General features: G+C 36.8%; 1 protein-coding gene and 1 long non-coding RNA gene across 2 annotated transcripts; one reads left to right on the top strand and one right to left on the bottom strand.

Moving 5' to 3' along the window:
• Window positions 1-5,757: 5,757 nt before the first annotated feature.
• LOC119084807 (venom dipeptidyl peptidase 4-like) lies at window positions 5,758-18,681 on the bottom strand. Its single transcript, XM_037194878.1, has 11 exons — window positions 18,573-18,681; window positions 18,359-18,521; window positions 18,162-18,253; window positions 10,449-10,576; window positions 10,197-10,384; window positions 9,979-10,130; window positions 7,692-7,916; window positions 7,106-7,323; window positions 6,839-7,040; window positions 6,024-6,785; window positions 5,758-5,962 (listed from the first exon to the last, which is right to left on the bottom strand). Exons 1-11 carry the CDS (start codon window positions 18,573-18,575, stop codon window positions 5,870-5,872), a joined length of 2,226 nt encoding a protein of 741 aa, XP_037050773.1. The 5' UTR covers window positions 18,576-18,681; the 3' UTR covers window positions 5,758-5,869.
• Window positions 16,100-17,970, top strand: LOC119084818. The gene is made up of 3 exons (XR_005089149.1): window positions 16,100-16,197; window positions 16,263-16,314; window positions 17,604-17,970. It is a non-coding gene; the product is annotated as an uncharacterized LOC119084818 (long non-coding RNA).
• Window positions 18,682-20,495: the final 1,814 nt, after the last annotated feature.

The following is a 20,495-nucleotide window of genomic DNA, read 5'->3' as shown; positions in this document are numbered from 1 at the left end:
TGACCGAAATCGGGGCTATTTTTTCCGGGACCTCCGGGTTCTTCACATTCATAATAAGTAATAATTTAATCAAATAATTGCATTAGTCAGGTCACAGCTCTCATCAAAGTTCACCGAAGTTGCCTAGATTTTGAGAAATTTTCCGGAGGTCATATTTTCGGCCGTTTATCATCAAATTTTTAGAAGGTAATATTTGCCCCGGTAGTACTCGACATCAGCTTTCCAACGAATCCATACAAGCCCGTGTCCTCGCCACCTTACGGAAATGAAATCCGGACTACGAATCCCAATTTTTCGACTTTTGGCCACTAACAACCAGCCAGGTATATAGAAGATCAAAAATATCTGAGACTGGTTTTGGGGCATAGGCACCAAGGCCAAACTAGGCATATAATAAAAAAGTCCCGGAAAAAATAGCGCCGATTTCAGTCAGTCGAAATTCAAAAGAATCCCTTTCCAGAACAAACGGCATTTTACACTGTTGGAAATTCAATCAATCTAAAAAGATTACTTTGATGAATTTTGATTTTGTCGGTTAGTTATATCCATGATAGTTGGCTATCACGGTGATAGTTGGCTATCACGGTGATAGTTGGCTATCACGGTGATAGTTGGCCATCACGGTGATAGTTGGCTATCACGGTGATAGTTGGCTATCACGGTGATAGTTGGCTATCACGGTGATAGTTGGCTATCACGGTGATAGTTGGCTATCACGGTGATAGTTGGCTCTCAGGGTGATAGTCAGCTATCACGGGCAAAAGTAGCAGATTTCACGCCATGTCATAAAAAATGTTTAAAATTTTATGAAAAACCAATTTTTGAATCGTTATTCAAATGTTTGGAATGGCATTAAAAACAATCAAACAGAAAACTTTAAAAATTGATTAGAAATATATTAATAAAATTGTCAGTCAAGGGACCTGACTCGCCCAAAATGGTGGGCCTAGTTATTTATCTGTAGTTTATTATTTTTTCTCTGCAGTATTGAATTAATTTATCGGTCGTTTATTACCAACCTTTTTTATTCAATCCACAAGTATTACCCGATAGAAAGGCCAGCGCCGGGTTTTTTACGTTACGATTTAGCAACGGACTAAATGCAACAGTAGACCTCACCCACAGCGCGAGGCTATTAGACTAAAAACATTGAAATGATATTTGAAAAGACTTGAATGAACAAAATAACAGAGCTGAAATGCCTACAAAGAGGTACTGAAAGGAACTGAAATGCCTACAAATTTAAGAAGCTGAAATGCCTATAAATTTAAGCTACCTAAGCTGAAATGCCTACAAATAAACTCTTAAGAATTCAGTTTAAATAAAAATGAAAACAAAAAGTGAAACAAGAACTCACAGGTAAAATGTCTACAAATTCAAAGGCAAAACATCTACAAATTCAAAGGCAAAATGTCTACAAATCCAAAGGCAGAATTTCTACAAATCGAAAGAGCCAACAGTTAAAATTCTTACAAATTCAAAAACTAACAGAGCAAGAAAGCTCTTCCCTTACCCTCATGGATCACGTAAAGTGAAAGTAATGAAGCCAAGACGCTGTTTCGACCTCGGGATTCAGTGGCGGTCTGAGGCTAGCGTGATCCAGCCATCATCAGTTGTTTCCACTGATCCCTTCCCAAGACAGCCGTGAGTTTGCAACGTTGAACGAGTTGCTGACAAACTCACTAAAAATTGCCATCTACTGATGGAAAGTTCGGAAATACTTGGGAGAACTGCTCAGAAAATCAACCCAAAAAACGCAGCGAAAACAAACATTCAAGCAAAAATCACAAATTCAGACAAAACAATAAATTAAGCTCACGCACACACATGCCATAGGTCAGTCATCTCAATTCATTCTTCGTCAACTGCTTCACAGCCATACACAGGAACCGCTTCATTAAATATCCACTCTCACAGCAAACGTTCAGATGAGTTTTCATAAACAACACCACAGCTGAACAACAATTATAAAAAAGTTGGGAAACGCCAGGATGAGCACTGATCGACCACCAAAAACGACGGAACTGCGTTGCTACTGACAACATGACAATTCATTTTCTTGATGCACCTCCGATCAATCCAATTTTGAACCAAAAGAAATGCAGCTCAGTAATTTCATTGCCATCAACCACCCAATTGAGAATTGATCGTACATATGAATATGACGTCTTGAATTCAACTAGCTCCTTATACTGTTGATCGAAGATCCCGTGTAGATCAAATCGTTGCGTCCTTAGCCAGGACGTTTGGAAATCAATAAACACTAAAAACCTCCACTGCTGTAAAAAGGAACCTACATGGGCGCCTAATGTTTAGCAAATAGTCTCAGTAAGGTTTATAACAGATAGAAAGGGCAGCGCCAGGTTTTTTTACGTTACGATTTAGCAACGGACTAAATGCAACAGTAGACCTCACCCGTGATCCATGAGGGTAAGGGAAGAGCTTTCTTGCTCTGATGTTGGTTTTTGAATTTGTAAGAATTTTAACTGTTGGCTCTGTCGATTTGTAGAAATTCTGCCTTTGGATTTGTAGACATTTTGCCTTTGAATTTGTAGACATTTTACCTGTGAGTTCTTGTTTACCTGTTTCACTTTTTGTTTTCATTTTTATTTAAACGTTTTGACTGTGAATTCTTAAGAGTTTATTTGTAGGCATTTCAGCTTAAAGTTGCTTAAATTTATAGGCATTTCAGCTTCTTGGATTTGTAGGCATTACGCAACCCTTTTAGTACCTTAAATTTGTAGGCATTTCAGCTGTGTTAATTTGATTTTTCGAGTCTTCAAAGATTTAAAAAAAAAAATTTAGTCTAATAGCCTCGCGCTGTGGGTGAGTTCTACTGTTGCATTTAGTCCGTTGCTAAATCGTAACGTAAAAAAACCCGGCGCTGCCCTTTCTATCTAATTCTGCATTTGGATTTGTAGATATTTTGCCTTTGAATTTGTAGATGTTTTGCCTTTGAATTTGTAGACATTTTACCTGTGAATTCTTGTTTACCTGTTTAACTTTTTATTTTTTATTTTTATTTAAACGTTTTGACTCTGAATTCTTAAGAGTTTATTTGTAGGCATTTCAGCTTAAGTAGCTTAAATTTATAGGCATTTCAGCTCCTTTCAGTACCTCTTTGTAGGCATTTCAGCTCTGTTATTTTGTTCATTCAAGTCTTTTCAAAAATCATTTCAATGTTTTCAGTCTAATAGCCTCGCGCTGTGGGTGAGGTCTACCGTTGCATTTAGTCCGTTGCTAAATCGTAACGTAAAAAAACCCGGCGCTGCTCTTTCTATCAAGGGCCCTCTCAATAGAACAAACTGACAAATTAAAATGAGAAATCATATATTTAAATGTGTGTGTGACAGCTTCGTGTACAGCAGGCGTCCCACTAAATTTTGCCTTGTCCGAAATTCGGACATTTCGGACAATTCATAAAAATTTCGGACATTTTCTGCAAAAATTTCGGACATTTTTTTTCTAATTTCCACTAAAGTTACGCATTAGAAAAAGTCTGTAAGTCATTTAAGTCCATTCCACCAACAAATTCTAAGGCTTTATATGAGATGAGATTTTTTTTAAAGTATACTTTGACATGACCTGTAGCTGTACTGATCATAAACCTGAATAGAGGACTTGAAACCTTCACGAAAAGATAGTGTTAAAGATGTAGGTTAACTAATGCATCTCACCGGAAAGGTGAAAGGCTGAATACAGTCGCTGATCTGACATGTTTCTGAGGTAAGGATTTGTAATAGATCCCATATAAATTTCGTCTAACAAACGAAAATCTAGATTTGGTATTTAAGTATAAAAATTCAGAAAACAGAAATCCAGATATTCATTTGTCAAACGAAATTCTTGTGAATTCAATTACAAACCACAACTCCCTAATCAGAAACATGTCGTATTTCAACCTAGCGAGACTGTATGTTTAAATAAAACCAGGTTGAATACGTTCCTCAAATTTTGGACAAATGCTGAGAAATACATTTTCCTCGCATAGAATAATTTCCTCAAATATGTGGTTTTTAGTCAATACACTTCCTTCGTCGACCTACATCATTTGCATGTATTTCATCGAAGGATGGAAGAAATAATGATCACGAGCAAGGTTAAAGTTTTGATTCTTTTTCCAGAATTTCGATGCGCCACAAGCGAATCTTGTAATTAGTTTCCATTCAACCTGTTGGAATTTTTGTCTACTTTTCCTACTATTACTTCAAAAATTCGATCATATTCTCCCTTCTATTCGAAATTTTTTAATGTCGACTTTACTGAAAAAATGCTTAAAAAAGATATTAGAGTCAGCAAATATGTGCTCACTCGTTATATTATTATTTTAATATTGATTTATTGATTTTCACTCGAAGGAAGAATTGTAACATTATGCCCCCGAGTACCATAATCAGAAAAACAGGAAAAATTTTTTTTTTGAGAAAATGCTTCTTTGAATGAAAACCAGGTCTAGAAAATTAGCTGAATTAGCTGAGTTAGTTATCGTGTTCCATAGGAAAAGAAACAATGAGCATATCGGTTTTTCGAGAACTACTCCCAGACCATTGAGCTGATAACGCCCATTTAAAAACTTGACCTGAGGAATTCAGTTCTCCTTCGAACAAATCGTTTTTGAAAATCGATTTAGATTTACTCAAGTTAAAAAAATATTACACATTTAACGTTTCATATTTAACGTCATATTTCCACATAATTTTCAATTATAGTGATCGCGATACATTTTCCGGTATTTTCTGCCATAAAGACCCATATGACTTACAGTCAAGTGAATAAAAATTAAGGGACAAAGTATTGATAGACTGAAAGTTCAATTAAAAATTCTGTGAAGCGCGCCGCAGGCAATTTTTTTGAAAATGAGACTTTTATAGGTTTATATATCTAATTCTGGTCAGCTCTTGAAGAATATTTCGGACATTTCGGACATTTCGGACAATTTCGGACAAATGTGTAAAATTTCGGACATTTCGGACAAGTGGGACGCCTGGTGTACAGACAGTAAGAGGGACTCTTTATGTCAAAAGTAAAGTGACTCAAAATGTCAAAAGAATACTAAGGTTGACGTTTTCATTTTAGTGGTGTGTGTGATATAATTTTTCAATGAATTTCGAGTCATAATTCCTCTAGGTAGTCTACCTCTGTGGTATTACCAATGATATGATGTTTACGACATATCAATGTTGAATTTGATTTATAGTGGTGCGTCAAGAAGGTCGCTAGAGTTAGTAGTGATACCCGCAACCGAAATTAAGGCTACGGTATAGATTGTGGATTTGAGCACTACTTCACAGGACCGTCAATGATTGACGCTGTCGGCAAATCGGTCTTCTTTCACTTCACACGAACAATATTTCCATTGGTAATGTGATCTCAAATTTCCTATCAAATGATTTTGATTCGAACCTTAAATGTCAATTTTTGATCTACACATTATAGGTTTCTTCCATCGCACGGTAAAAACGAATTTTGACAGGCCGAAAACAACCGACTGTCATCCACAGAAGCAAACATAATCGCAACTTAAACAAATTTGTTGGTTAAAACTTCAAAGTGACGATTGACATTTTGAACGACCTTGGAAGAGACCTATAGAAATCGATTTTTAACCGTGAAGCCATGATGGCACATTTTTGGCCAAATGAATAAAAATGTAGATCATGCTGTCTTCTACCAACACGATCGTATTTTTGAGAATAGGCCTAGTAACTTAACTGTCACACATGTCAGAAATTTAAATTTTCCTAATAAAATAAGCAACGAAAGAAAAATCTTTCTAAAACTTTATTGTATAATTCAAGTTGTACAAAATGTATGCCAACTTTATACGACTTATGTATGAGTTACTGTGTGCGTTGTAAGCCTCAGAACTTCAATTTTGAAAACATTTCGTCCAGAAATTGTCGATTGTATGATAAACGTGTCGTTGAACGCCACCCAAACTGTGCGCTTCGTTAGGATAGCTCTGTGTGCAAAAACAAGTGAAAACTCAAAATTTGTATTACTACATATTCCGTTACACTTACAGCTTGTTCAAATTGTACACCGGCATCGACTAAAGCTTTCGTCAGGACCATTGTATTTTGAAAATGAACATTGTCGTCGGCGTTACCATGCATCAACAAAAATTCGTGACTCTTTAGTTCGCCAATGTGTAAACTGACGTCTGTTGCATTGTAGTTGATCAAATTGTCAGCCAACGTCGGCAGACCCATGTAACGTTCAGTGTAAATAGAATCGTAATAAATCCAGGCCGATACCGGTGCCACCGAAATGCCACACCGGAATATCTTTTCAACATCCGTGGCCAATATCATCGCCGTTGCATAGCCGCCATAGCTCCAGCCCCAAATACCCGTTCTCATTTCGTCAATAAAGCGATATTTTTGCTGAAGATATTTCGTTACAGCAATTTGGTCCTCGATTTCCACTGTGCCCATTTGATTGTTGATGGCGAACAGCATTTCTTTGCCTTTATTTCCTGAACCTCGACCATCAATACGACAATGGATTATTTTGTGGGACGTAACCTGGTAGTCTTTGAAACCGACGGAAAATGAGCTTGTCACTTCGACGGAATCAGGGCCGCCATAAACTTCAACAACCATCGGATATTTGATGTCGGTGGGTGAGTTATTCATGTCGATTTCCGGTGGCAATGTTAACTTAACGATAGCAACAAATCCGTCGGTGACCGTTACATTTTCAAAATGAACATGTGGCCGTTGATATTCCTCCAGTGTTAAGCGACTGTTTATGTTTTCCTCCCAAATGAGCAGTTCCGTCCCCTATCAACTTCGTGAAAATAATTATGAATGAAGTGTATATCGGAAGATATTACATCATCCGTCCGGTATATCCGTGTGTAAGATGGCCCGGGTCCAGCGCATGTAAAAGCAAAGTAGGTAAATGATTTACTGAAACTTGCTCTACTGAAATCGCACAATTCATCCTCTGGTCCAACAATGTCGCAGCTCAAACATTTATCATTTTTAAAAATGTGCTGAGCATTCGGTTGACCTGGCAGAGTTGACGTGAAGTAACTGCGTAAACCCAAATGGAAGATAAGGTTTTTGTTTATATGATTGTGAAAAAAATATTTGTTTACACGTCACTTCCATCGTCACTGAAGCCATATAGACTCAGTACAGTGGAATTCTTGGGAAACATCGTGCTAGGCGGTTCGTCCGGTGAATTTAAATTAAAACGTTGAATTGATCGCCATAGTCCATTGCCGAAACCGATAAAAAAACACGGATTCCCTGAGGCTGTGCATCGTATGGCGCTGATTTCTACCCAACCACTTGGCTCAGATAAATCAAAAGCCTTAGAACAAGAAAAAATATCAAATTTATAGGCCTCTCCAACGCATTTCAAGCATTAGTGGTACTCCAAATAGACTACTGAAACTGGACAGTGTATCATACAAACGTAAAACACTGTAAAAATATTTTCATGTAAAATAGAGTACTAGTACTTTATGCAGCTGACCATGATCACTCATGCTTGAAGTGTGTTGGTCTCTCATATAAAGTACGTTCAAATGTTGGATGGAGAGCCATTGCGTTCCGTGCGACGTTGTGTAAAAAAACGATTTTTCCGTAGCGCTTGGTTTTAGATGCCTTGATACGTGCAAGAAACGAGTCACGTTGGCCTTCAATCTCCAAGGCACTCTTTACCTTTACACAGCTTACCTCGTAACAATTTCGACTCCCAATAGTACTACATATCTGGTAACTTCCGAGATTCTGCCTTCGATTCAACCAAAATGCGCCAACGACATCGTCAGTAATCCAATTGACAGAATAAAGAATGTGATCGTCTGTTACTTTTTCTGGTGCTGCAAATGTGTGCCACGTCATCGAAGGATCTGACAGATCAATATACCTGAATTGGACTGTTGGATTCATTCTGCCAGCCTATGCAAAGACGATTTTCGATTATTTTTTTAGCCCCGTACGAAGTACTGGGGCTTATAAGATTAATATGCCGTTTGTAACACGTCGAATTGGAAACAGACAGTAAGGGCAAAGCATTTGGTTATGTTCATAGATGACGAATCCGCAATAAAAAAAAATGTCCGTCCGTCCGTCTGTGACCCCTCTAGCTTGAGCAAATCACAACCTTTTTTCAAAATTCTTTTTTTCCCCGATTGGTATCGACAAAAGTAAGGTCAAGTTCGAAAATGGGCATGGTAGGGTCGGCCCTTCCAGAGCTAGGGCCCTATAGGTGTTTTTCAGTCTTTCGACGATATATACCGAAATACGCACGCAATAGCTGCTTGTGGTATATCAAATGAAAGGTATTGACGAGTAGAACAAAGTTGCTGAACATTGTTTTTGTGTAGGATGCAACGCGAGCTTGTTGGGAGGGCTCAAAGGTCGTTACTCGGCCCTAAGTGTTTTTTCCACATAAATCGAGTAAATCTCATCCGATTTTGCCAGATTTAGTTTTTTATGGAAGGTAATTGAATACCGAAAAGAATGTGGCGAAAAAAGTTTCAAATTTGGGCCCTTGGACTAAGGCCGGTACTCGGCCCTAAGTGTTTTTTTGCACATAAATCGAGTAAATCTCATCCGATTTTGCTAGATTTTGTTTCATTTGAGAGATAATTGAATGCCGAATAGAATGATGGCAAAAAAAGTTTCAAATTTGGGCCCTTGGACTAAGGCCGCTACTCGGCCCTAAGTGTTTTTTGCACATAAATCGAGTAAATCTCATCTGATTTTGCTAGATTTAGTTTTTTATGGAAGGTAATTGAATACCGAAAAGAATGTGGCGAAAAAAGTGTAAAATTTGGGCCCTTGGACTAAGGCCGCTACTCGGCCCTAAGTGTTTTTTTGCACATAAATCGAGTAAATCTCATCCGATTTTGCTAGATTTAGTTTTTTATGGAAGGTAATTGAATACCGAAAAGAATGTGGCGAAAAAAGTGTAAAATTTGGGCCCTTGGACTAAGGCCGCTACTCGGCCCTAAGTGTTTTTTGCACATAAATCGAGTAAATCTCAACCGATTTTGCTAGTTTTTGTTTCATTTGAGAGGTAATTGGATACCCAATGGAAAGTTGGCAAAAAATTTTGGGTTTCTAAAATAATGTCGTAAATTGTTGGTTTTATTTGAAAAGTACTTCGTACGGGCTTTCGTAATTGCGCTATGCGCAATTTTAAAAATGAACACTTTCAGTAAATTTGACCATGCCCAACTTGACTTGCATTTTGGTAACAGACGCATTAGAGGGTTGTAGACGTATTAGGGTTCCGGGCGTATTACGGCTACGGACGTATTATGGTTACGGACGAAAAAGGATTACGGGTCGTACGGGGCTAAGTCGCAGCAAACGCTCCGACTGTTCTGATGCCTTGTTTTTGTAAATCTTTGGGATGGTATTTAAACGACTTAAGAATCGGACTTTTTAAGTTAATGGACAGGTGTCAAACGCGTAGCTCGAAAATAGTTCAGTTTAAAAAAATTAAATACTCGAAAAATATCTATGAGGTTTTGGTCGATACTCGCTGCTTTCGGGGGAGTATTCCAACTTCGGAAGCATCAGACGAGGGTTGAATATTTTCAGAAGAACGGAACTTAAATAGAAATGAAATAACCACGGCAGAGTAAAATTAACCAAGGCAGGAGCGCTTGTTTGACTAGAGACCTGAATTATCTAGTAGCCTCATTTATTTTGCGAATTAAATTTTTCAACTTATGTCAGTGTTCATTTTCATACAGTGTATTAGGTCCCTCATTTGACGTTTCAATTATGAACCGCTCCTGCCAGGTTTACTTTTACTCTGCCGTGGAATACCGGAATTTTAGTCATCATTGACATGTCTTTTCTGAGCGCCCCAGACTCGGAACCGCACGGGCTTCAAATTTGTTGTCCCAACTCGAATCCAACTTCAAAAAGAAGATTCGGACAGAAAATCAGGTCATTTGGATCTCGAATAAATGTCCGGTCGGCAAAGTCTAGATTTATCTCATACCTTAGGATATCTGAGGCGTTCTTCTTTTTCATATTGATTTTCATACAGAACGTAGGTGAATTCCTCCACATCGGTATCATCGAAACTCGCAATTGCAATTTTATTTCCACTCGGCGAAAACCATAGGGCTCCTCCACTGCCGAGCACCTCCTCTGTTTATTGATTTGGACAACTTTATCAAATCAAAATAATTTCCCTTAGAAAGGATGAAAAAAAACCTTCATAAACCCAATCAGGCACACCATTATACACAACGCCATTGATACCGTCATTAGTCAATTGGATTTCATCAGCGTTTATCGTCTGCGTGAAAACATTGTTGTCCTTAACAAAGGTTACCAGGTTGCCATTGGGCGACAAAACACAAAAATTGAGAGGTTCACCATTGCCGACTCGCGTAATCGTTCTGCCCAAGAAAAAATTAGTTTCCAATTATAAGCCTTCTGCGCCGAATTAACAGCTATTAGTACTTGCTGGCAATGTCGTAGACGTCATACTGTGCTACAACGGAATGTCTGAAGACATACGTAACATTGAAACGCACCAACAATTTAGTGTAGTCAGTTGAGTATGTGAAGCTCGGTGATACCCAATTATTCTGTGGAATTTAAAACGTTTTGGTTGGCTACACTAGGCAGAACTATAATTTTGATCAGTTAAAAACACATCTATACGAAGTCTTGAGGTTAGATTTATATTGTAAAGGTAAGACTAGTTTAGCAGCTAAAAAGCTAACTACGCGCCTAGTTTTGTGATTACTGAGACCAGCCAGTTGAATTTTTTTCACATCCGGTAAAAACTCTTTTTAACAACAGATGACCCTAAATTTGCTAGTAGCCCGACCTCGATGCAAAATCTTTATCATAAATAGTTCTTGCTGAGAATCATACATGGCATATTTGGTATCATTGAAAAGCTTAGACTTCAGGCTAACAAGGTATGTCGTGTTGAAATATTCCAACCGGCAAGGTATGGGAGTAGCTAAAGTTCACCGAGGGTTGCAAAAAAGTGACTTATCTGAAAATGTACCAAGAGACCACTTTCAAAAAAAAATTATTGCCATTCGAAAAAGCACATTAACCTTGTCTAGAAACGCTATTGAAGTGCTGGATCGAGAAATTCGTCGAGGAGGCATCACCCCTTGAAGAGGTGGAATTTTCGACTTTCCGCTTCTATTGCTCTGCGACCAAATGACCGAGAGCAATAATTTTTACATGGTTGTTCTTAGAATTTGTCCCTCTATCGATTCCAGTTTTAAACACTGGTCCAGCAACTTCCGCTGAGCCAGGCAACGATATTCCTAGTTCTCAGAAACGGCTCAGCGGTTTCGCCTGCAACATGTGCCGTTGGATAGTACACGCCTCCCCTAACTCAGCTATGAAAAGAATCGAGATGGAAGTCGACATGTTTATTTAAAGTTCGTTCAGCCCCACCGTGAATATGTTCTATGTTAACGCTTGGAGCAGTGCCACAATCTATGATTAGTGTATGCTTAAATACTGTTTACGTGTTACAGCATGTTTCATTTTCATTTAAATTTCCTAATCACGTAAAGCATTGTACTTACGAGGTTCAAAGTTGTGTATTTGATAAGTGGGGTGTTACAGGCCGACCCGAAGGGGAGGGCTGTATTCCCTACTTGTCAAGTACACAACTTGGAACCTCGGAAGTAATATACTAATAACTGTTTCTGTGCCTTAGAATCATAATTCGACGTATTTCGTCATTACACCTACGATCGAAAAGTGATTGCTAAGAAAAGCTGAAATTGTTGTAATGTTTTTGTTTTGTTTTTCGTCTCATTATGATCCGTACGGCACAGAAAACGCAGTTCGTGACTCGTGACGAAAGCAGAATTTTTTCAGGACACGCCTTAAGCTTCAGACTAGTCCTGAAAAATTCTACTTTTCGTCATGCATGGAAATAATGTTTTCTTCCCGGTAACCAAGTCAAAACTTCCCGGTATCCGAAAATTGTGACAAAAATTTCCCGGTGAGTCGCAATTGACTTCCCGGTGGTGCGAATATTATTTCCCAAGCCCTTTCTAGTCTTTTTGTGCAGATTTAATTCTAACATTAGTTTTTACAATGCTATATCCTTCGTGACTTTCATCTGCATGAATTTTCACTCATTAATTTGTAGATGAGAATGTTTGTAAAGATGCTAACTCCACGAGCCCATCCTTTGATAAAACAGATATAAACTCATTGGAATATTATCTTCTGTTCTAATTTGCCAGATATGTTGGACACAACAATCTTTCGGAAATTCTGTTTTAATTTACTTAAATATAAAAAATCTTGAGCGGAGCGAGCCAAATTTTTTGAAGATTGATTTTTGATGATGCAAAAATTGTACCATTCTTTCAAACTGTACAAACTCAAAATTCTAAATGAAACTTTAATTTGAGTAAAAGCGCCGCAGGCGAAGTTTTTAAATTCATAGGTGTAGGTGAAACATAGCTAACGCCGACCCGTACGAAACACCTATTCGTATCAAAGGCCTTTAATGTGAAACTCTTCATTTCTCTTACTTCATTTTCTTCTCTGCTGAAAAACTATTCTTCCTTTTAAATCACTTACATTATCCACTCTTTGCCTTGTTATCATATACAATTAAATTGCCGGAGGCAATATAGACAGCCCCGTACGAAGTCAAATTTCATAAATTCCTATTTAAACAGCTATATACCGCTATATTTACCTATATTTCACTGTAAATAAACATTTCACAGAGGAATATGCTATTATATAGCTCTATATGCCTGTATATAGCTCAATATAGCTGTATATAGGTATATATAGATGTCCATATATGGAATCCCTGAAACCCCTCACACTTAACACATTATTGCCATGTTAACAGAAACTCTCTTAGTACCATTTTCCCCAAGATACTTCAATTTTACTAAAATCCAATATGGCCGCCGGCAGCCATTTTGTTAGGAGACCGGAAATAGTACCGACGCTTTACATTCGTTAATACCTTTCAAACAAAAAAAATTCATGAAATTCGGTCAAAATTTACTCGAGATATTGACAAAATACTCCACGTTCACTGTACGGCCGAGTAGCCAGATAAGAGCTCACTCCAAGAGACCTAGCTCACGCTCCGGAGAACATAATTTCATAAACTTTTTTTCCCTGATTGGTACGGTCAATACCTATCTAATAAAGCTAAAACGAACGAAATATGTTCAAATTTGGCCGACCTACAAGCAAAAACTGCTTGTCGCCCTGTGCCTGTTCCACACCAAGGGGTCTAACTCACGAGTCGCTCATCTGATTTCCATAAACTTTTTTTTTGTCGATCGGTATTGTAAATACCTTTTATTTGACGTATCCCTTACAAGTTTAACGTTTAAATGTCCGGAGATATCTTCGAAAAACCGTAAAGCACTTATTGGGCCACAGCTCGGGAGGGGTCGATCCAAAATCACTCATCTTCGAACTTAGCCTGTCTTTTGACATTACCAAACGGGAAAAAAAAGAATTTTCAAAATCGGATGCGTTTTACTCAAGTTATCGTGCAGACAGACAGACGGACAGACGGACAGACAGACGGATTTTTTTTTTCGCGGATTTGGCATCTCTACACGGAAAACTCATATATGCACCCCAGACGAAGAAATCGGGAACAGCTTCACGATTATAGAACATTAGTTGTGTGCTGCATATTGATCTGAGGATCATGCAATGCCCGCCTAATGAATATTGTTGTTGTGTGCTGGATATTATTTTTCAGCATGCATGTCTTAGCTGTATGCCTGTTTTATAATATAAAATGACGCCATTTTTTTCAATTCAATAAACAACCTAATTTATCGTTTAATAGAAGAAATTGATTTAATTAACTTTATCAATTTTATTTGCGTTAGCAAAAAAAAAACAAAAAAACAAAAAAACTTTTTCAATTTGATTATTATTATTTGTTATTAGCCGTAGATTTATATTTAAATTCATCATATGAAATTGTTAACAGAATTTTTTTTTTTTGCTTACGTTTTTTCCGGTCACCCACCCAAGTACGGACCGCGACCATCGATGCTTAACCTCAGTTTCTGACTGCCAACGACTTTACCACTGCTGCTATACTGCTTGCATATAGTGGCAGTCTTATTTCGAACCGTTGTTACTTTGCTTTATGCAGCACAGAGGCATATTTATACCTGCATGCTGAATATTGACTAAATGAATAAAGTCGTCCCTATTTAGAATGGGTTATGCAACAACATTTAATTGAATTTATTTTCTATGAAATGTAGTACTTCTCCCCACTAAGCAATGTCATCGGATATTATTATTTTAATTCTGAGCCTGGTTCTGAATTAGAGGTTTTTTCAATCGTTCTACAAAAAAACTTTTCACATTAATAGTGAGCATCTATTACGCGAATTAACAAATTAAGATTGGGTCACCTATAGTTTGTGTATATTACGTAGGTGGAAGCACGGGGTTTCATGGGGTTTCGAACATTTAGTTTTTTCATGTTGCAGATATTGCAGTGTCAAATTCTGTCCAAGATGTGACATATTTGCAAGGTATTGGCCTTTTTCACAAAGTATAATCAGCGTAACCTTCGTAAAAAGAATCTTGAATCTGACAAGAGCACGTGTGCCAACGTGTAAAAAACAAATGTTCAAAACCCCCTGCTGAATAGTGGCGATCCTCTTGTCAAACGGACAGTACATAAACAAATTCCATCATTTATTGCTGAATACCACCAACTATTTCTGTTAACATTTCAAAAGCCTTTAACACCGAAAATGGATTTAAAAGTTCGTTCGTCAAAATTTCTATTGAAATACATAAATGTAACATTATCACCCGAGTAAAAATGAAAGTCTCAAAGGTTCGAAAAGAGACGTCTCACGGTCTCAAATCCTTTGTATTGTGAGACGTGAGACGTCTCTTTTCGAACCTTTGAGACTTTCATTTTTACTCGGGCATTGCATATTAATTCGGTAAAAATAGAAATAACTTTAAATGAAGGAATAAAATTAGATTTGATAATCATCTTTATGCGTATGTTCTTGAGATCTTCCTTTTATTTCATTAAAACAATAAATTTATTGTTGCATAGTCCATTCTAAATTCAGACGACTTTATTCATTTAGTCAATATTCAGCATGCAGGTATAGTTCGATAGTACCATTTAGTCAATATTCGGCATGCAGGTAAAGTTAAGTAATACATCCCACAACTAATTTGAAGATATAATTCAGCACACAGCAAATATATACCTGGGAACCTCACAATATTCCTACGAGCTGAATAATATTGTTGCCGGAACTATATTTTGAAAATATTCATATTACATGTTTATTGTAATACAACACACGGGAACATTATTCAGTCTGCAGCAAATATATGCAGCACACAACAAATGTCGAATTTGCCGAATTTTCCGTGTAGACAACCATAATAGGTTTCCCCTTACTCAGGGAGTCCAATTCGACGTGTTACAAACGTATGCGTAAACCTATAAGACCCCAGTACTTCGTACGGGTCTAATTATTAGGAACTGTTTCACCAGAAGTAGTAACTCATCAAAAGTTTAGTTCGTTGAAGAGAATAATTCATCGGGATCGGGATAGTGACGAAAACTTCTTGATAAGCTCTTCCCGCTGATAAAAATTTCCCGGAGAGTTCTTCCCAGTGATAGTTATTTCCGATTTCCCGGTCCCGGTGACAGATATTTCCCGGTTAGTTCAGAATTCTTCCTGCTGATAGATATTTGCCAGTACGTACTTCCCGCTGATAGATATTTCCCGGTGATATACATTTCCCGGTGAGGTCTAATTTTTACAGTCAAAAAAGAAAATTTTAGATTTTCTTTATTTTTACCGAAAATTCATGATCATTTTACATGTGATGAGTATTTACATATTTTATAATTTGTAAACTTCATCTAGCTGATTGTTGAAAAGGCTAAATTTCCCGGTATCCAATTTTTCGCCCCGACGACTTCCCGGTATCTAGGATACCAGGATACCGCATTATTTCCATGCACGCTTTTCGTCACTCGTAACGAAAAATACTATTTTATCATTCATTAACGCAAACTGTTCCCCTTCCATCGGTGTTATTGAGAACATCAATCCAAAACAAATGACGAAATATAATGAAAAGCGTATTCGTCCGGTTAGTTAGTTTCTTATCGACTGATCACAACTTATCTGTTAACTGAGCTGTTATAAAAATGGTCAGGTTTATTTGTGTAAGTCGATCGTTTCTTTAAGTGACATAACGGAATATTATTTTTTACTATTTCATATATTGTAGGCAATTATTATTGTAGTTCTTTGTATAGTGGCGTCGACAGGCTCAGTTCCACGTAAGTTAATAAATTCAAATTCTCATCGATTACTTTAAAATAAAAAGTTTGATAATTTTCCCACAATTCTCTTTTAAAATTATATTTTACTGAGTTAAACCAGCATTTAACAATAGTATTTTAGCAATAGTACCAAAACAGGAAATTAGGACGTGTGCTGAAAAAATCCATTTCCTGTCGAGGTACGAACAACGTTTTATGCATCGGACAAATGAAATAGACAAAACACATCAATTTAAAAGGACTTACTCTGACGTTTTCTGTTTCACGATTCTTGATTCAATGATCTTGTGATCTTTTTTACCCCTAGCACCACGATTTTTGTTGATGAGTTATCAACAACAAAATGTGTTTGTTCCAAAAATCATTGATCATTTTGATGTAAAATAGTTTTCTAAGTTAAATTCGAAAATGAAGTGTTCCGATAGGTAAATAAGTATGAAATTAGTGAATTGTGGTGTTTCGTGTCCACATAGCGTCATTTTTATACAATGAAGCGTTGAATAGTTATTTACATAACTAGGGATAAAAAGATGAAAAGTAGAGTTTTTGTGTGATTTTTGTTGATCCGAGGCGATGCCGAGGTCAATAAACACACGAAAACATCCAAAGTTATGTAAGGGATTTGACATGAAAAGTACGGTTTTCGACGCATGTTGCATGTAAAATCCATTACATAACTCGGGATAAAAGTTGAAAAGTTTCGCTTTCGTGTGTATTGACCTCGGATCAACAAAATTCACACAAAAACTCTACTTTTCAACTCCCTTGTTATGTAAATAACTATTCAACGCTTCATTGTATGTAAATGACTCTGCCTTAGAGAGTATTACGAACTTTCCATTTTGAATTTCGACCGCACTTACGGCGTCAATTGGTTATTCTATTTAACTGAATAGATAACTGATAATCATAAGAATAGCCAACTTTGATTGTCCCAGCCTTCTACTTGAGTGCTGTTAAGAGTGCTATACCTAATTACATTAAGCGCTTAATGTAATCAGCCATTTACATGGGCTTTGCTGTAATATACTATTTCATATGCGTCATTTACACTGTCGTAACACGTCAATAAATTTAATAAAAAAGTAAACTGAGATTAAACAAGCTACTTAGAAAATGTAATCTCTGTAACATTTACTTAAACAGCTTGCTACTAACGTTTTTTTTTGTAAACGCTAATCTATATGTCATTTTATAGGTCGTTCAAACCAATTCTCGAACTGATAGCATATTTAGTATGTTCATTTTACGATTATTGTAGACTATAATTTTTTATTACTTTACAGAGCGCAACAGAACGAGATGCACTTCAAATTTCCAGTGTCCTGATCACTTGGAGTGCAAAAATCGGCAATGCGTAGATCCTTGCATTGATAAGGTCTGTGCAACAAATGCCGATTGCACGGCAACAAACCATCGAGCAATTTGTAGTTGTCTTAAGGGTTATAGTGGTCACCCGCTTACCGAATGTAAAAAAGAGGAGGTGTGTACATATAATCCCGACTGTTCTGCACATATGGCATGCAGACATGGTAAATGTGTCGACCCGTGTGCTACTGAATGCAACAATACAAGCGGATGTTATGTTATAAGCCATGTTCCGTTTTGCAATCAATAGCGTTTTTTGTAAATTGTAAATATATAAAAATTGAATTAAATCTTATGAAACGTCAACGGTCTGCGCTCTCTTAGCCCCCCTTTAAGTCATATCTACACTACACATATTACTGCTTTAAGAAAACGTTCGTTATACAATGGTTCCAATGACAAGTTTCAAGATAAATCAATCTATAATTCGTGAATATGTTCCAATTTACTTCTCTTTAATCTTTAGAAAAACTCACGTAAACATCGGCTTCCAAAAATACTTGGCTATTTCCATTAGACACATCGTATTTAATTAGGTCACCATTTCTTCGGAACAGGATTTCTTCATCTGCAAAATTATGAAACAATAAAACACATTCGAATCGACACTGTGGGGCCTCAGTAATATCGATCGGTGTGTGGTATTGTTAACAGTTTCAAATAATCTACATACCCGAGATCCATGAACCGTTAAAACTGGCGAAATAAAATCGACCAGTGAAAATGTCTTCAAATGTAATCGGTTTTTTGTTGGTTTGTCTGGTGTTAATTGGAATTGCACTGGTAAGACTAAGGAATGTGCATATGCATAGTACGAGTACAAGTACTCTCGTTTTCTGTTGGATCAATTAGTTAGACAACTAAATTGATATTTTACAGTATCTTACCATCTTAGAGAGTATTATGACCGTTCGCCGTTACGATGGAACTAAGCAAATAAGTATTATTTGTCGATATGTTATCGCTGCGAATAATTTCCTCACAATTGAATGATTGTACTATCGGTATCGATTAGCGTCTCAGATCCGAACTGGTCGTATAGAAGTAGAAAAGGACTGTGAGTCAAAAAAAAGGTATAAATAATCTGAATTAGTCTGGAAAGAGAAAATATTTTTATAATTTAATTACATTCGTTATTCAAAATAGAACAATTCTGCGTTTGCAGATTTTTTTTTACGATAATTAAAATATATTCAAAAATTATTTTAATAATTTTGCACGACTTTCTTTTAAATATTTTTCAATATTCAAAAAGGCTGTCAAGAGACTGTCAGTAGACTGTAAGTTTTTTAGAACAGTTCGAACTTTCATTTACTAAGGCACAGAGACAATAACAAAGGCACATCAGAGCCATGTTATAACATTGCCGATTGTTGTATAAATTTGATGTGAGTTTTGTGGATTTTCATTTCAATGGACGAAAAATGAAGGAAATCACTGGAATAAGAGGTTTCTACGAGTTTCTCTGATTTCGTTTGTGTCTTTTAATCATTTCGGCTTTGAACGTTAATACCAGTCAAATAAAGAACGAAAAAACATGCAAAATAAAAATGAAACAAACAAAAGAAAATAATTAAATTGCTATGTACAAGAAACCGGAAAGAGTTTTTACTTTATAATTCACTGAAAATTGTGATTTCCACCCAAATTCCACATAAAGTAAAGTCTTAAGTTTGCCACTTTAGAATTTTGTTTTGATAAAATGTCAAATCGAAAAATGTCGAATACTTGAAGTATTTAGCGTAAATCAAAGTGATACACTTTCAGTTTCGACCAGAAAATAGTTCCGCGTGTGCGCTTTCTAGTGTCCTAAACTAAAATTACCACTAATTCGCCGAAATAATTCTAAAGTCAAATTAATTTACTGAAACAGTGTTGTGAATATTTGGTTTTTATAAATAATTTAGCTTCGATTGTGCAATTTAGTGCTCAATTTCTTGAATTTATGTACTTAGAAAGCCCTGCAATACGTTTCGTGAACAAAAATTCTTGACATGAATGCTGTGAAGATAGTCGTAAGTGACACATCAAATCTGAAACTATTTTGTCCGTTAATTTAAAAAACGGTTTTTTGCCGGAAATGTTTTTATTTGAATGTGCATAAGTTTCCGGTAAAATAAAATAGTGATAAAGTCACCACTATTGAGGACCTTTAAACAGCGAATGAAGGAAAAATCATTTGCCCAGCCGCGGATTTGAACACGCGACCTATCGATTATATGAGTCGAGAGCTCTAGCGCCAAAGCCACGCGTTCAGACAATGGTTATTTGTGTACCTGTTTTGGACGATTCGTTCGGCCTACAATCCGCGAAATTGCCTTAAATCAACCGTCCCAAACAGGTGCACATGTAAGTTTTCATGCAGAGGGCCGGAAACCCGAGAAAATTCTTAAAATTGCCCTCATTTCGGCCCCGAAGCATGAAAATGATATTTACTTCAAATGCTTTTATGTTGTGTACAGGTACTCAATTATATTATGACTATGGGATTGTAGGATGCATTACTTTTACATCCTACACACTTCCCACATTCAATTGAACCAACGAATTCAATTTCATTTTTGATTTTGTCGATTGGCACCATTGACATACAGGTAGTTAGTTCTCATTATCTGCTTGTATTGTGGTGGCACCATATACTTTGCGTGTCCAAGCAGTTAAAGAAGTAGTTACTAGGTAGCATCAATCAAAATTATGAAAGAACAGTTTAGATCACATCTGACTTGATCGCAAAGGCAGTAAGCAATTTAGAAGGTTTTCTAATCATAAGATGTTGTGCAACAAAATGACGATCGGATGTACCTCCACCG

Source organism: Bradysia coprophila, unplaced genomic scaffold, assembly GCF_014529535.1.
Source record: "Bradysia coprophila strain Holo2 unplaced genomic scaffold, BU_Bcop_v1 contig_94, whole genome shotgun sequence".
Classification (NCBI taxonomy): Eukaryota; Metazoa; Arthropoda; class Insecta; order Diptera; family Sciaridae; genus Bradysia; species Bradysia coprophila.
This window is presented reverse-complemented; position numbering and strand designations above follow the sequence as displayed.

Coding starts and splice junctions, on each gene's coding strand:
- LOC119084807 (XM_037194878.1), bottom strand. Junction 10,385..10,448: donor GTCTACGACATTGCCAGCAA/GTACTAATAGCT, acceptor TTTCTTGGGCAG/AACGATTACGCGAGTCGGCA. Junction 7,041..7,105: donor AGTGACGATGGAAGTGACGT/GTAAACAAATAT, acceptor GGGTTTACGCAG/TTACTTCACGTCAACTCTGC.